The sequence below is a fragment of the Sinohyriopsis cumingii genome, chromosome 12 (genome assembly GCF_028554795.1).
Source record: "Sinohyriopsis cumingii isolate HCF-2022 chromosome 12, ASM2855479v2, whole genome shotgun sequence".
Taxonomy (NCBI): Eukaryota; Metazoa; Mollusca; class Bivalvia; order Unionida; family Unionidae; genus Sinohyriopsis; species Sinohyriopsis cumingii.
The window spans coordinates 106,519,083-106,538,117 of NC_142972.1; the positions used below are offsets into that span (position 1 = coordinate 106,519,083).

At 35.4% G+C, this 19,035-nt stretch overlaps 1 protein-coding gene across 1 annotated transcript in view; it reads left to right on the forward strand.

The window, feature by feature from the left end:
• The first annotated feature begins 593 nt into the window (after positions 1-593).
• The window catches only part of LOC149787197 (uncharacterized), a 109,259-nt gene continuing 90,817 nt past the window's right edge, over positions 594-19,035 (forward strand). Inside the window, exons 1-8 of the mRNA XM_089977699.1 lie at positions 594-793; positions 12,779-12,852; positions 13,736-13,839; positions 15,308-15,435; positions 16,053-16,195; positions 16,840-16,901; positions 17,739-17,814; positions 18,492-18,536. Coding sequence (XP_089833825.1) covers positions 688-793; positions 12,779-12,852; positions 13,736-13,839; positions 15,308-15,435; positions 16,053-16,195; positions 16,840-16,901; positions 17,739-17,814; positions 18,492-18,536 — 738 coding nt within the window. The 5' untranslated portion in view covers positions 594-687. The remainder of the gene's footprint in view (positions 794-12,778; positions 12,853-13,735; positions 13,840-15,307; positions 15,436-16,052; positions 16,196-16,839; positions 16,902-17,738; positions 17,815-18,491; positions 18,537-19,035) is intronic.

Sequence of the window (19,035 nt, forward strand, 5' to 3'; positions counted from 1 at the left end):
TTGTGAGCCTGGTACTTTGATTTGTTTGGTCCTTGGAAAGATTGATAGTTCAGCTTCTACTCGTGCATCTCCATTAACAAACTTACAGAAAGGAGTTTGACTGTCTTTCATACAAGAATTGAATAACCTCAACCCTCAGACATCGTTCCGGAATTTCAGTATCGCTTAACTGGATTACTGAACAAATGAATTATCAAATATAAAATTAATAACTGCACCATTTCTACAGAAAAACAAAAAGGGGGTTGACTACATCTTTTGCAAATGAAGCATATTAAACTCAGTTGCAATCTAAGTTTCAGAAGAACAAATACGGATCTCTCATTAACAATATGTTGCTTCCTTTGGCAGAAATAATGGACATGAGCATTGCCCGTACATTAACGCAGGCCCTAAAGGTTTTTAAATAAATTTCTCAACCGGTATCAGCGTTTAAACAATTATTGCCTGACCTGGTGAGAGAAGTATCATTGCAGGCCACGGTATATGGTTAAGTATTTCGCTAGACAGCCTATACACGTATATAGTGGGGATAATACATTGTACAATAGAAGTAGATAGCAAAATCATTACTCCGCCCACAATTTCCACGTGCAATGGCGATGAAGGTAGATACCATGGCCAATGCTGTGCTTATACAATGAAACAATATCTTAATTTGTTCCAGTCAGCGTAGTCTTCGCGGAAATGTTAGCCACAATGAGCAGCAAATCTCGACATTTAATGGTGTGCATTGAGAGGACGAGAAAACTTCACCGTGTTTATGTACGACAGTTTGTCACGTTGGCTAGCTGTAAGTATATCATAAATAATATATAATCTTACATTTCGAAGAAAACGTCGTACTCATCGTCGATTGAATTAGTAGATACATGGTTGTTAGAAAGTAAGCCTTGTATCATGATAGACATTTGATGTCATCATCGAAGATATTCTACTACAATGAATTTGTTGTTGTTATGAAACGTATTGCCATTTTTTCAGCACAAGATAGGCAATACGTGGTGAAATGTATAAATGGTGGAGGAAGAACCCTAGAAAACATCGGAAAGAACCACCGACCCACCAGAAGCTACTGTCAAGCTTACAATTAAATTAGGACCAAAATGCAGTTATGTGCATTGCTTTTAAACCTACAATAATATCAATAAAAAAGCAAATGTTTCATGCAATTTTCATGTTCAGCTACAACATTCCTTTCTTTTATTCAGGAAATTGAACTCGAAAATGGTTTGTGTGTAAAGTATTTGGCAAACCCACGGCATTCCTACTAAGAATGTGACAATGTTACTGTTTCATTGTTTTAAACACTTTTTGCATTAAATTTGCGCCAAACCCCAAAACCCCAGCAAGAATCACAGATCGAGTGGAAGCTACCCGTAAGCTTTCTCACATAGCCATATTCACCGAGCCTGAGACTAGAGCTCACACAGACAGAGGATAGATATCAGTGAGCTGTACAAGCTAGCTTCTTAGACCAATCAGCCTCCTGAGGTCCCTAGATGCAGACCTTTAATTTCTGATTAACTTATTTGATTTTCTTTTGAATGTATGTGTTTCACTCAAATGTGTTGCACAGCAACAATACAGTCCTATATCATTGAATATATCAGAAAGAGTTGACATTTTGCTCTTTCAAATAAGTTTTTGAATCACATTCACATTAGGGATAAAATAGTGTACCTCCCGAATCAGCCACAAAATGCCGAACGTTCGTCGTTCTGTCCGTCTCATATAGGCAAAGGGCAATAATTCTTGCCAATTACTTCACCATGCCACTACCATGTGTCGTCAGGTTTTAAGCTTCATTTCCATACAATAAAAAGAAGCACTGCTGCATACAGTTTCAAACGTCTTGCTTTGCTTTTAGTTTAACTGCTACAGTGTTGAAACAAACCTTGATTTCCATGTACAAAAGCTGAAAATCGCATTCAATAACGATCAAACGTCGACATACGTGATATTAAGCGCCGAAAAATAGGACTTGTTGGCAGGTAATATGGTCAGATGATAAAGTGATAATCTACGGCACAAACGACGCAAATAAATGTTTACGCTTTTGTATTTATGTATGACATAAAAGAATGTCTACTGCTGCCGTCAATGGGATGAAAAAGAATTTGCATACATAGTACTGTATTCTCCTAACACTAAATAAATTGTATATGAAAAGCGAATACAATTCTCGTGTACGTAGCGCCTGTGTGTCATCTCTCTCTCTGTTTCTCTGTCTCATAAAATGTAAAAGATAAAAGGATGAAACATCTGTCTGTTGATCTATATGGTAAATACATACTAATCTCAGGTTCACCCTTAGTGGAAATGTAATGATTATACATGAAGCTCTGATGAAAAATTAATGGTACACACATGAATGGTCAAAGTAAATGCCATATGCAGCCAGTTTATTGGCATGAAAGTTGGAAAGGAAATAGTTTGGAAAGGTCACAACACTTGACTACTCTTTACGAAATAATGTTAATTTTATTGAGGTTAATGAAACATCCGTATTTACATAATTAAATATAGCCTACTAGTCACACATTGAAACAAAACTATAAACAATAATATTAATTCAAAAGTTAAACTGGATGGAGTGATTTATTTGTTGTTGCTTTGAACTCAAGGAAGGTCCGTTTCATGTCCAGAAGGGGTGGAGGGCAGGAATATTTAGCCTATTAAAAACATTCAGCCTTAAAATGGGTAGAAAAATATTTTCACTCTGATTTGGGGACCAAACACACATTAAATTTATTATATCAGCTCAACGGAATTATCATGAGGTAGTCCAAAAAATTGTTGTGAAAGGCAATTGTGCCCCGAGCTATCAAACTAAAAGGTTGGTCCTTTAGAAGGCAGGTTTTAGTTCTTCATAGATGCTGCTATTGCAGAAAACGCAAATAATTCATGAAAATACCAATACAAAGTTGGCTGAGAAATATTACTCAAGGCACACAATCTTTCACATCAATGTAACATGGTTCCATGATACAAGCACGTTATATAACCCAAAGTCTACATTTTTTTAATGAAAATGGCACCAAGTCAGTGATAGGTGACGATATATCCAGATCTGCGTTAATAATACGGCACATTTTTTTTTACCCATCTCATGTCATTTTCCTCACTAACCAACTTGAGCATAGACATACATACCGGTCGTTTTTTTGCTAATATGTTGAGCATAAGAAACGTTTATGAAAATATCTAAAAGTGTTAACACCTGACAGCCAAGACAATGAAAGATGTCAATGACTTCCCTTGTTTTTGCACTTATTTTTGGGGGTAGAGTGTAGTCTGTCTATGGGATGTCAAGAAACGTGTAGTCATGATGTACACATTTGCAGAATTTCGTGAAATGTTTCCAGCTGTCACAAATTTATGAGCGGGTCAAGCAAATGGTTATAGAAGAATACATAGATATAGTGTTACCATTATTTTCCCATTGTAATAGTGCTTCAACAGTTATATCACAGTTTAGTATCAAACAAGAAGAGTTCTTATCTTGACCTTGAGAAATTATATAAACATAATATGGAATACACTATCTGTATCAGTATACATACAAATGTAATATAACCTAGTATTTAAATAGAGCCTACAATTGGTATATGACACATTGTCAGAGTAACCATGATATCATGATACTTAGTCCGATAAATCTAACTCGAAATTTGTGTTGATACTGATGGATGATATATGGGTCTGATTCATTTGTTCATTAAAGTGTACAATTTTGCTTGGTGTTGATCATTTTGGAATAATCCTGCGTACACTTTAGTCACATACCGATAATTGGTAACATCCATATCTAGCACATAAGTTAACATGGCCACATGACAGATGGTTGTGCTTTCCCCGTGGAATTACAAGTCACCAAACAAAGAATTTTCTCCGGAAATATAATGCACATGTTAGCAAAAGAACCCTTCAATCGATAATTGGTAACAGCCATATCTAGCGCGAATGTTAACATGGCCACAGGACAGATGGTTGAGCTATTCCACGTGGAATTACAAGTCACAAAACTAAGAATTTGGTCCGGAAATATAATGCACATGTCAGCAAAAGAACTCTTCAAACGATGGTGGCTCCATAAGCCGCGCGAAATACCAGTAAGTGTATAAAATGTACACTAATACGTGCAGACAAAAGTAGCCGCGAATAATGCAGCTTACAATGACTAGGTGATATTATCCCCTAATCCGATAATCAACATCATCTGGGGGTGGGCTGTTTTGTCGGCCTACAACATAATAAACTTCTCTTGAATTATGGGTTTTAGTTCAAGACTTGGGAATAAATAGATAATATTAGCATGTGCCCATAACATTCTCGATACGGTCACCATCGATAACAGGAATAATAACAGGAGTGTCTGGCTTGAGATGATTGTACTCCATTTAGGTGATAGGATCCTGAGAATGGGCCAAGATACACCTTCCAAAATATTTTATTTGCCTTACTTCTGAATCATATTACACCTATGGAAACAACAATGCGATGAGCTTAAGATCTTATCATAAAGGTAAGTTATATAACATAACTTTAGGCCATGATTTACGAATAAACTCAATGTCATCTCAATATCATTGAGAGTTCAAGAGATAGAGCATTGACTCAAGAACAGAGAATATTATATATGATCAAAACACTGACGAACATATCAATAACGTAAATGACACATTCAACAACTATGAGCTAAATACCAGTTTAATTAAACTACCTTCAACGTAGTTTGAATTACAGTCCTATGTAAAATGGGAGTAAGCTTCACTCACGAGTTTCATCTTGCTGACAGGACCATGCTATTGATACATATTGTTACACGCACACGGGTATTTACTTGACCGAGCGGTTGTCAAACCCTGGCGCGATTCTCGCTAGAAGTCATAAGTTTCCCCGACTTTCCAAAGACTTCCATACAACCTCAGTTTAAAATCAGAAAGCCGGACGTGTCCATTCTATACCTAAATTTTCCTTTAATTAATGCAAGATCACAGATAAACCAAACTGCCAACTATCTATCAACCGTACATCTGCGTGTTTTGGCTTCATTATGTTTCCGTACCACGTTTGCGTCTTTAAAAGTATAGGAGATTAATTGCATTACTAATTTAGGGTAAGACAGACAGTAAGACATAATCCACACGTTTTAAAACTTGGATGCAAACACCAGTCATGTTATTTTTTACGTATTAAAATATTATGGTTCTCAATTATAACTGACAAGGCTTGCAATAATGTCAATAAGTAGCGAAATATTTTGGGTTTACAAAGTATACCTTCTATTAAACAGCGTTTCCTGACATGAAAAACACAAACAATTTACACATGCTTAATTTAATGGTGTAACTGATAATTACACATAATGAAAACACGGACAATTTTCAGTACTAGTTTTACTTTTAGTAGATCTATAAACAACACACACTCTTTCTGAAATTGTACTTATTATGCAAATCTAATAGTGTGATTCACGAATTTTGAATAATATATAAATTTTCTATTCAGCTTTCATGACTGTAGTAGGATTGGTAATGGGTTGAATACAAATAGTGAATGGGGTAGGAATAATTTCAAATAACATATGCACATACATTATAGTTTATTATTATTATTGTTATCATGATTATTATTATTAGTAGTAGTAGTACCTCAAGTTTGATAATTTGAAACAGTTCAAAACAGATCTAAGGAAGTTAAAATATACATAGAATCCTTCACAGTAACATTCAATCTTCTCTCGGTTTATTTTACGTTTCAAATGAGTCTAAAAGGGCAAAGAGTTTTATAGTAACAAGCATCTGAATTAGGCAATATTAATGACATTAGAAACTGTCTCTGATTATGTAGGTAGCATGCACTATAATCACGAACTCAATTAAGCATTGAAAATGGGACTACGTTTTCAGTATCTACGTCATGTTCTAGTAACAATATATTTATTTGATATAGAGTTTATTTGATTAAAACGAGTATAAAATGGATATATTTTATCTAGTGGATGAACACTAATTCCCGGGGAAAATAATCATGTTTTTTGCCAACGAGATGAACTATATTCTTTATTCACTCGGTACTGGTACTGTTCACGACCGTTCAGTACCAAACAGACCAACGAAACATTTAGGTCAATCATTGTCTAAAGCTGCATCAACTAATTCATTCTTGCGCATTCAAGCCTCTTATTGAGAGACTTTAACATGTGAACCCGGCTGCCGGTAGGCGAGCAACACCAACATTTTCACTCCCTATGGATCATTTCCTCAGAAAAATTGGATGAACCTGTCATTTTTGGAAGGGCTTCAGATTTCATACATCTAACCGGCCTTGCTTTCATCTTCATTCCTTCTTTCTCAAGTACACACCGCTCCGGTGGCCTAGTGGTTAGAGCTTCTGCCATGGATGCGGGAGGTCGTGGGTTCAATCCCCAGCCGAGTCATACCAAAGACTTACAAAAATGGTACTAACAGCTGCCTCGCTTGGCGCTCAGCATTACGAGGTTAGTGTTAGGACTGGTCGGCCTGGTGTCAGGATAATGTGACTGGGTGGGACATCATGCTACATGTCTGCGGCATGATGTCCCAGTGCTAGACATCACTATAAACTGCCACACTGCAGACATCGTAGTGATATGACTGAAAATTGTTAAAGCTACATTAAAAATCTAAATCACACACACACACACACACACACACACACACTTTCTCAAGTACCGTCAGAACAGGTGAAGTATACCTTTCAACAACAGGAAATACGGTCACTCGCAAATTATGTAAAAAAACCCCTCAAACCCCAATGCTTTATTCAAGGCTATTTTATTTTAGAATCCGAACGAGAAGTTGGAACCAAACATATAGATGAGTCAACCCAAACACTACATTTTACCGCTAAAGGTGAAGATGGAGACGGATAAGTCAAATGCGACTTTCGAAAGAAAGAGTATGCCGTCTGTCCCGATTTGACTGACCCATATTATAACTTCCATATCCATCCATCGTCATGCAAATTAATTTGATTTGCTTACTGCGATATTGTTTATCGGTTTAAACCCCAACAATTTCGCCCACTATTAGCCCTTGCTCGTTTACTAAAATTACTTATTGCGTAGTCACCCTGTTCAGGCTCCTTCGTCTACAATAAAGGCATTGTACTTAAACGATATCATGAAACAATATATGGCAATTTTCTCCTTTTTCTATCACCTAGGCTTTTATTGGAACTCAGAAAAACCAGATCTTAATCTTTCCCAGTATTATGTCAACCTGGAAATATAATTTCTCGGCTCCTTTTCTACCTAGATATGTATTTCACCTCGAACGTTCTTATAATTCCTCGGATAATTCAATGCGGCAGCGGACTTGATTGCGCGTGGCCGACTATTTACGCGAAAGTTACGGATGGCATTGCTAAATGTGTCAAAACTGTGGTTCCCTCGATCAACAAATCATGATCACGCCAAAGGTGAGATCATTTTTGGGTCAGTGGTGCAGCGAGGTGAGCTGGATGTCGGGCATCACTCTAGAGAAGCCCCAAGCGATATAACAGTATGTACTGATGCCAGTACCTACGGCTGAGATGGCCACGTGATACGGAACGTCTCTACGTTCAAAGGCATGTGGTAGCCAGACGATCGGCCACTCCACACTAACCTTCAAAAGAAAAAGGCCACCATGAACGCATTCATCCAATAGTGGAAGGATTGTCTCTTAAGGGAAACTGACCTCGTTATGTCAGACAATTCTGTAGTATTGCCCTATCCCTTCAAACAAAGGGGCACCAAATCGCCAGCAGAAGAGAGGGTGAACAGACTATTTTTAGAAGGGTCCATTCGCAAAAATAAAGCTTCCTACGAAAAATAAAAATACAAGGTCAGTAACACCAAACCGAAGCCTCTAACCGACCGTGATTTTCCCTAATTGGGTTAGCTCATTTAGTTAATTTTTGTGACGCTTGTGTTTTCAAATTTGTATGCGTGTTTGTTTACCAACCCAAACACTCAAATTTTGTCGTCACCATCCCTGCTGCTGTCTATTAGCCGAAAATGTTATCAAGACCTACGCGATATCATGACGGTGGATCATTTAAATTTATTGTGATAAATCTGTATAGGGTAAGTTGAAATTTTTTAACTTAATCATATCAATATCCCCTGAACACCAAGTCCGACTCCATTAAACACAACTAAAAGATTGCAGTTATCTCCGATCATTTTAGGTATTTGTTTATGTCGCTGAGTAACATAAATCACGTATGTGTTTTTGTGCCTGCCTGAGGAAATATCCGAGCTGGATTTGATTGTTTGTGCAGCATCACATCATCTTATACTACGAAATTATTAATAAATCCATCGACCTCATCTACAGATGGGGCTTCAACAATATCGGTGAGAAAATCAATAACATCAGTACCATCCTCTTCCAACAATATTGCATTTTTATTAAACATTGTAACATCTCTGATCATCTACAGATGGTTCAAATAAATATAACTTATCCCACTTGAGCCATCACATTATCAGATTTAGCAACAACTGCGTCTTACCAGACCCAGATGGACCTATGACAATTGCTCTGATAGAATTTGGTAGTGCTGGATCATACTTGACTGGCTCTTGCTTTTGTCTCGCTTTGAAATCAACGAGATCCATATCTTTTCTTGTTTTATTCATAATTCGCACCATGATGCATCAAGGCTGAAATATAAGTATTCTAGCAATCCTGTGTCTTTTTATTGATATAAAATGAATCTGTCTCGACTCTAACTGCTGTATCAGAAAATATGCTTATCAACGATGATATATTTATCGGAACGTACGCGAGGGTTGGAGATCTTAAATGAGTAAATTGTGGTGATTCACCAGCAGTATAGCCCACAATCGTATCTAATTTAGTTCTGTCCGATAAGTTAATATTACTTTGACTTATAAATATATTTCTCTCCGTTGTATCCGTAATTATAAAATTCAGCATCGTCAATGATTAATCTTGTACAATGTCGTTTATGATCATATGATCCTCCTTGCGCAAATTTACAAATTATTTTTCTGCCAGGATCTTTCGCGAGTTTATTCTTAAAATCAGTTATATCAGGATTTTCATCAAAGGAATATTTTTTGATGTGGTAACCAAACTTGTTATAATTCCTTCACTTACAACCAACGATATTAATATTTTTACATCAAGCATATATCGTAATACAATTATACGAGTTCAGTCGCGTTCACTAAATTATTTTCCAAACCAAACTGCGACCATCGGATGAATTTTTTTTTTTTTTTTTTTTTTTTTTGTGATGCAAATTCAATTTACTCGATACAGGCTAATACAGTCAGGTCAAAGTCCGGTAAGGGTCCAATTGCATCTGGTCATCGTGGGTGTTGGGTGACTAAATCTCTTAAAATATGCAGAACACTCCCCCATTCCAATAATACTTCCGGGATAACATGCAACCATATCAAACGAGATAAGATCCTTATAATCGTATTTAGCATTCCACAATCCGCGATGCATGTATTCGATGCAACTGCGTTGTATGTTTTCAAGAATTTCCGACCGTGTTGGTTTCAATGAATTTTCCTTCTGAGCAAAGTGAGCAGCAACTGACGGAATGGTCAAACAATTACTAAGTAATTGTTCAGCTTTGACAACGTCATTGTATGCGGTATATTTCGACGCATGATTTTTCATTTCATCTTGGAGAGATTCTGTACAATAAATATCTCCATTAGGTAGCACAAACTGTTCATAGTTCACGGATCTTAAGTTTGAAACAACCACACGGATATACGATCATTCTTAAAATTTCTGATGAAATCAAACATATCAACATTACAGAACTTGACAGTTCGATTTCGTGGAAATATTGCTATAGCCGAAGTCCACACATACGCATTATGATCAATAATATTTATCAAAGAGTTATATTTCGATTTGTACAAAATCTCTCCGGTTGTTGTTTTTACCATTATTGAAAGTTTTGATTTCTTTCCTAGTGCAACGACGTCTTTGATGGACGCTCCGTTATCTTTAATTGTTTCAGTTATTACCGCAAAAAATGGGAAGGGAGATAACTCTGTCAAAGTAAATCATTCCCCGATTGAGTAATTAAGTTGTATTCTCGCTTGTTACAACGTAATATGATATGACTGACGCAATTATATTTTTTGTGTGGCTCACACACTGTATTTCTTGTACACAACGATACTGTCGTCCACTACGTCAGGGGGATTCTGTTAGCGTGACCGTCCCTCATTTTTGTATAAAACTCTGAAAACCAAGAATCATATCGTTAGTGTGCTGATCCAGGTAATTATGACACAGACCATTTCGTTGTAATTATCTGGCAAGACGAAGGGATATAACTCCATCCTGACTGTGTTCAAGGGATGAGTGGAAAGATAAAATAATTATCTTACTTTATTTTACCACTACTTTCACTTTTATATAAAAAAATTGTTTTGTTGTTTCTTTTTGCTGTTTTTAAAGGAAACAATATCTTTATTTTTCTGAATCTGCCTGGTTTCTTGGTTCCTCTAGATTTTGTCAGCGATAATAATGAAGAAAAAAGAAAAATACGAATAGCGAATAAGCCACGCCTGTTGTGTGAACTACATAATATGGAGCCCGCATAATCGTTGGGTATTTCCCCATTTGCTCGAAACTCAGCATAAAAATTACACGCTCCCACCATGTCACCACGCGTGGGTCCTTTTTGCACTCCCAGGGTTTGATTATGGTGGCGGGTGTGCATAAATCTGTTGAAAGTAGAGAAGGTCCCCGTTTATGTGTTGTTCCATCCATATAATGAAGTTGGTGTTGTGCTTATCATAAACTTAAGTTAGTTAATGTTGTACTGCCCTGAAAGGCAAGATTTTATATAATGCTGTAAATACTGTAAATTTTGTGTTGTGCAGTCCTTAGAATTAAGATTGAATATAATGCTGTAAAAAGCTTGATATGACAATTTTAGTCATTACACCTGATTGAATACCTCAATCACTGTGGCAATCATCATCGATTTCATCAATGAGGGACAGATAAACCATGAAACTACCTGTAAATAATCTCAGACAAATAGCTGATGCTTCATCAATGATATCTTTGGAATAATTACCGGCTCGTTTTACACCAATCAGAATTACTAATAGTTCAACATCGGCAAGGAAGTAATTGGGGCATGAGGTAACAAGACCACTTCATCCAGTAACTACCTCCACTTGTTTCTTCTGCTTCTTTCTTAATTTATGAACGTAATTCCTTCCTCAGTCTAATTTCTTCAGATCCCAAATCTTCTACGCTTTGTTTCCTTGCTAGTTGAACCTCTTTATTTCTTTTGTTTTCGTAGTTTGCTGCTTTTGGTTTTTCAAGTTAAATATCTGCTCCATTTCTTCGTATCTTTGTCCCCTTTCCTGTATTGCTTGTCTAATATACTCATATAACATCCGGTTACAGATGCTAACATTACTAACATCTTTCTCAGATCTGATTTGCGGAGTATCAGTAGCGATGCGATATACATCTATACTCAAATCGACAGATCTCATTGTACTGAAATATTCTGGTTTTACATATTTATCTCTTTTATAATACCCTATTTGAATAGTTTAAGAATAACCTCTCTAGTAGGGAAAACGTGATTTTTAATCAACACATTAATGAAATGAATTTTGTTGTTTTTTGTAAACTTTTGTTGATGTAATACGTCACTTTACAACTCCTGAACGACATTGGTATTATTCAGCTCAAGATATCCACATGCTTTTATTTGATGCTGCTTATAAGGCACCCATTGTAGTAATATATATATTTCAAACGCTGCATATACTTGTACTCCGTGTTGCTGAAAAAATCTATACAGGTTCGAAATCAATGTCGTTCATGAGCTACAAAGGCATAAACTCTAAATTGTTCTAAAGCAGGGGAGGGCAAACTACGGCCCGCCAAGGGCTTTCATGCGACCCGCCAAGGGTTTTCATTCGGCCTAGGAACAAGTCATCATTCGCACTGACTCTGTTTATGTTACTCTGTTTATCAAATAAATGTGCTTCTTTTGAAGTTTAAATTTAAGTTTTCAGATATTAACAACATATTAACAACTGAAAATTAATTAGATGCTATTTAGAAAAACCTTTTGTTTTTGTTATTTCAAGTATTAATTATTTTACTTAATGAACTATGCGGCCCGCGACAAGGTGTAAATTTGTGTATGCGGCACTAACACTGGAAAGTTTGCCCACCTCTGTTCTAAAGCATAATCTATATGTACTATTTTTGTGCTTGTTTTCTGTCAATTGAAGCGAAGCCAGGTCCCCTCCATCAATAATAGTTTTCAAATGTAACCTATTCATTTAGTTTAAAGAATTTTGCAAGCCTTAATGAACTTGTCAGGAAACTGCAAATGAGTATTTAATTTTTGAACTTCAAAATTTGCAATTAACATCTCAAGCAATACGTGCAGACGAAAACGCTTGCGTTCCAGTGATGACTGAATTTATACATGTGTAGACTAGATAATATCTGACTCTGAGAATTATATCCAAACATCTAAAGCTGAACGGAGAGTGTAGATGAAAATATAGGTTCGTAAACGTATTGGTTTTATTTTTATCTCGTGAATCTAATGTTACTGTCAGCACCCACAAGATAGTAAAACTACAATTATACTTCCTGAAAAGCTTATAAAGGATTACTTTATTATAAGACATAAAGTCGTTGATACAAATTTCTACTGGCAATAATATACAAATTTTGAAATTTGATGTATTTAATTTCAGATGAACACAAACGACTAATCCAACGCTGGCAGGGTCCAACTTCCCAGGCTAATAACATCAGATTATATACAATGGTAACGAATCTAACATCGCTTATATACAATGGTAACGAATCTAACATCGCTTATATACAATGGTAACGAATCTAACATCGCTTATATACAATGGTAACGAATCTAACATCGCTTATATACAATGGTAATGAATCTAACATCGCTTATATACAATAGTAATGAATCTAACATCGCTTAATTTGGTTATTATTTAGCTTATTTTTCTATTATTAATTAATGGATTTTTGTTCTCAAAATTTGGGTAAGATAAACCTAGAAAGGCAAACAATATCTAACAACTATCTAGTTACAATATAACAGTAATTTAGATTATTAGTTACAATGTAACAGTCATTTAGATTATTAGTTAAACAGCTCATTGTATCGTTACATTATGTTTATGTTGTATTGGGTGTAACGGAATATTTCAGCATGTGATAGGCTATAAATGACGGCCAATATATATGGAGGAGAGAAAACCCGGTAAAATCATTGTACAAAATACTAACTTACTGGAAGCCACTGGCATGCTTTCTCAAATGTGATCACTAAATTTCAGTACATGCAATATACAGTAAATCTTTGATCAAAAGTGTTATGTGTATTAAAAGACGATTTCTACTCCTCAGGTTAACACTGGGTATTAATTATTTTCTATCGGACAATAACTATTTAGACTGATTTAAACTTTCATAACTTTGAAAGATATTTTAAATAAATAAATACATCTTTTAAACAAAATAATGCAAAGTTATGAAGAAGTAATGAATTTCGCCCATAGTACAGCAAAAGGTCTAGAGTTCCACCATGTTGTTCAAATGTTCATAAAATATTAATGTCACAAAACTGTAGACATTAAAACATTTAATCATTCGATATAATTGTACATCGTTTGTCGTTTCAGCCGACTCAGAATGTGACAGCAAGGCAAAAACAGGTTGTTAGCGCCAACCTGGAAGAGGATGGTCGCCAGTTAGTGATTACTTGGATGGATGGTGTCATATCAAGGTAAAGCAGGCGCATGTGTATTAACATTAGTAAACGACCATATGTCTGCAATTCACCTGTACCATGTGTCGATATGTTTAAGAAAGACTATGCAAGAGCACACACCCCGACGCAATATAAATGTTATTACCCTTTGTTATGTAATACTTAAACATCTGACAAACCTTTATATTTAGATTACGAAGGTTAGTACTTAAGCATATCCACACATCTAGAGTTGGATTTTTTTTTGGAATACCACTAAAATTATTTCAGACCTTTCATCATTAGTACTTGTTGGGAATTATAGGAATATATATGATTTAATTTCGCAATACCGTAAATTACATTTTTCATTTTCCACTTGTATTGTAGGAAATAATTTATTTGTTGAATTATACAAGAATTCCCACCCTTTGCTGTTTCTTAAGACCATAAAGTCGTAATACTTGCATACCATACGGAAATAATTAAATAACGTGGACTTGTTGTATTGCAATTTCTGAAAAAATATTATGTCAAAGAGGCTAAACGGAATATAATGGACATGCTAAGAGAAAATTATATAGACTTCAGGGGATCCGGAAGCTGCGAAACTTATGCTTAGGCTGACGGTTTAAATAGTTCTTCTGAAGTGCCGTTAGTAATGAATACTGGATACGTTTTCTGTCTAGAATCGCTGATGCTCCTTTGATAGACACATACACATAACATTATATATATATATATATATATATATATATATATATATATATATATATATATATATATATATATATATATATATATATATATAAAGTGTTATGCAAAGAACTGAAAGTCTTACATAGCTGATACTTATGGTTCCGATCTGTTTTACCAAATACCCTCAAAGAAGTTTCATATCAGACTGCAGAGACGTTTCTAATATTAAAAGCATTTTGCAATTACCTTGATAAAGGTGCTTTGGCTCAGACTATGAATGATGTCAGATTGACCTCCACCAGACCGATCACAGATGCAAGATAATGAAATGTATTCCCAGTAACACGATAGCTAAATATTTTAAAAATATACAATATCATGATGACTATGGGACAATATGTTTTTATTTCTGGTTGATCGGAAGATGACAGCATCTGGATTCAGAAGATTGATTACCATGTATTGGATGGAGTACACTAATGTTTGGCATTTTCGTTTTAAGTTCAGCATTTTTCATGACTACAACAACAAGCTTTTTCAGAAGCATTACATGATAGATGCACGCGAGAACAAGGTAATTTAGGAGTCATTAATACTGTATAACTATTAGGCAGTTAATGCATCCTGAATTAAAATTCCACAAATGCATCGAGATCCAACCGAATAAAGCCCGCATTATTGAGTCTAGTCAGATGGGCATTGGATTATTAGATGGAGTTAACAGGTAACTAGCCTATTACGAGCTGAAGACTATATTTATATGGAATTCGATGTTCAGGATCACCCACAACCAATTGCATTTCAGGTACCACAGCTTATGGCTGAGATTCAGCTGTCAGTGTCCAGAGTGTTTTCAAGCCTCCAGCAATATGAAACACGTTCACGTGGAAGATATAGATTTCCATACTGTCCTGGAGAAGGCCTCAGTATCCGGTAAGCTGAACATAGTTACCATCCAGTTTAGAACCATCATGTCTGGTAATCTGATCATTTTGATCATAACACCTTACTACAATTACCTTCATCATATATCTTCTGTTCTTTAGTTTGCTCCTAATTAATATTACATAATATTTCTCTGCCGTGTTTGCAATACCACCCCACTCTCATTCTCATTCACAAACACACACTCGCACATTAGAATGTCTTACACATTAACGTTCTGCCACCAGTGTTTCATGGGGCATCTATCATAGCCCGACAGACACCAAACCTATACCTATTACATATTTATCCTGATTTAAAGGTTTACATGGGCTTTGAGGGATTTAAAAGTTCTGTCTCTACAGTGTTTGACTCTTATGATCATCCAAACGTTTATGTCCACTTCCTCCAGTCCCTCTTCTCCAATCTATTTTATATATATGGTTCAGTAAGTTCCGTCTCAGGATAAAAATACGAAAGCGATAACAGGTAGAATCAGATTTCTTAATTTTTATATGTATAAAGAGAATTTAGTCTACATGCTCTGCCTAGTACATTAGTGGTATATCTCGTGATATCTTTCTTCCAGATCACTGAAACATTTTATTTGCCTTTTTCTGCTTCAGACGACGGCCTTAGCATATCGCTGAAATGGAGTTCCGGAGGTCACGTGGGCACCATTGATCTGGCCAGTCTTAGGGCCAATAAATATGACCCAGATGCTTTGGCAACCCGTCATCGCTTGACAACAGCTCTCTTTCTACAAGAGGTAAAAAGAGAAACAACAGCGAATTGTACAAAAACAAGTACAGCTACGTTTAGATGTGTAACTTCATGACATCATTTTCTATTAGACTGTAAAATTTCTCAGGTTGCTAAATTTCAAAACCATTGTTTCAACTTGTTTAAATCCTTCAGGCGATAGGGCCATGCATATAATATTTATAAAATATCTTTAATTCATATCACATTGTTGTATGGGTTCAGTTTACACTTAGTGTCGCTTATTTGGAGAGTATTTGCTTTACCTGCGATTCATTATCAGACAATTATTTGTTGGAAACGGCTCACGGAACAAGCTGAACAGATTTTAATTCATTTGTTTTGCAAATAATCTTTAAGAACATATTCGAGTAATGTATTCTTTTGGCTGCAAACTGGTGAATATTTGCGTCTGCAAAATTTCTGATCAGGATTTGCTTACCATTACTTAATTAAATCGCACAATTGATTTCTTGTCACAATTACAATTTATATAGTAACATTACATTTCAACAATACTTTCATTTTCAAACTGGTTCAAAATGAATATAAATGGTTAGTAAATATATATGTTCAACAAAACCTCAATGGCCTTTATAAGAATAACTTGTGTCACGGTTAATGACAGAGCTAAAGCTATGTCTCTTTTAGGGGGATCCGATTCCTGAAGTAAACTATGAAGAAGTGATTGCATCAGATAACGGGATATACAAGTAAGCTGCCCACACGATGCATGTTATATTGCTCTATGAGGTCAATAAATCTGTCCAACAACGAAATTTTTATTCTGAAGTTTATTAACGTTCACGAGATATATTTATCGGTTTCGTACTGCATATGTAACAATTAAGGCGCTACTGACATAGGGATATATTTCTTCTGCATCCTCGATCAAGACAAAATTTTATGCGACAATGAGACGAGTTACTAATTACAATTTTTTGGCATGATTATTAGGTTATGACAAATTGATATACTTAGTTTCCTATGTTGTGAAAACTTGTCTGTAGCACAACATCATTATGCAATTTTTATGAAATCTGCATAATTATGTCAACACAGTGAAATCCGTAATAGACTCGATCACGTAACAATGTAGACAGATGTATGTTTTAACGATCACAACCTAATAGGTCTAAATGTATGAGAACACATCTAGAAGCAACAATTTTCATTTATTATGAAACGCTTATCTGGTTTGTTGCAGTGAGGACTCTACCAATGGATGCAGCACTTTTCAGCCAATCAGTAACATTAAACAAGTTGTTTAGAACCGTAATCAATTGAGTTGTACATGCACTCTCTTATGTTCGTCGAATGTGAAGAGCAGATCAAACTAACAAAACTTCCAACGACTTTCTCCTCGGTAATAAATTGCGACCAAGTTTATATAATGGGACAAATTAATACAGAATTACACATATCAGTGTACCTTTAGTACCGAAAAGCACTTAAATAAAATTAAGTGTTTCTGCTGTAAACTATTACGTTAAATTATGCGAATATAATTTTTTATCCGTTTTAAGAGGTCTCTTTATATTTTACCAAAGGTGGCTCAGCTACATCGGTGATTACGGAATTTGTTTGATAAAAGGTGTTCCGACAGAGAAACGGTCAATTCTACAGGTACGAAATATTACAACAGACCACATGTTTCCAAAGGATAGCATCCAACAAAAAAAATTAATAATAAAGATAACGGGTTCACGTATCGTTTATTGTGAATCGGAATCTACTACCATTCGTTATACACACAGTCAACGTATCTGAGTGCGCATGAATACCTAAATCAGTACTCAAAGAAACACGTTATCTATGAGAGCTTGAACTCATCAGATTAAGATACTTTTACCGCTAACTTAGCTGTATGCAAGTTAATCTTTAACCGTTAAGTTAATTTGGCTAAATAAAGTATCATGTAAAACACGTTATAAAAGTAGTTCAGTTTGAGTTCTATGATGTATAAGCTTTAGCTTTACTGCGTTACATGATGCGAATACAACAAATCTTAATCCCTGTAACAAAGGCTATGCAACTATCAATACGTAGCCTAGGATCTGAGACAAATGGTATATTTATATATTACTGAAACATATTACACGTTCTCCAATTAAATACAATATCTTCTGAATAATTTGAGTAACTTACTGCCTGAATATGGAATTATTTTCCCCCATCAGTATGACACGAATGTTTAAATTCCTTACGAATAATTGGGCCGGTTTCTCTATACGTTTTCATCACTGATGAACCTAGCTTTAAAACTATTATTTTATTCTAATTTTCTTATCTTGTTCCTTCAGGTTGTGGAGAAAATTGCTCCAGTGCAGAGAACGAGTTATGGTGACGTAAGTGTCACAATTGCATACAATTCTTGGAAAAATATAGCTTTACCAAGGTTGCAGAGGTCAAACTATGTGCAACAAACCCAGAAAAATATTCAGCTTAGATACAGACACGATCGATTATTGGTTACTTCTATTAATGAATATTATATATTATCTTAGTTTACTGACTCGTTGATGGCCTAATTTTGTTTTACATATATTGATTGGAAACGAGGAGGTCATATCGCGGTCACCCACATGAGAGATAAGAGCGTAGCAGATATTGGCGATAAGAATATGACTAATCAAAATGATCACTAACTCTTTTCCATTCTGGTGACGTATATATTCTATGGACTCTTCATTGTATGATGTCTTGGTAGTCCTATTATGATACATTTCAGAAAACAGTTAGATATTGGTAGGCACAAAATATATCTTTCCTTTTCATTAGCTAAAAACGAAAGCATGATGGCCGGAAAATATTTTGTATAGCATGTGCAAGTTAGTTTTTAATCCA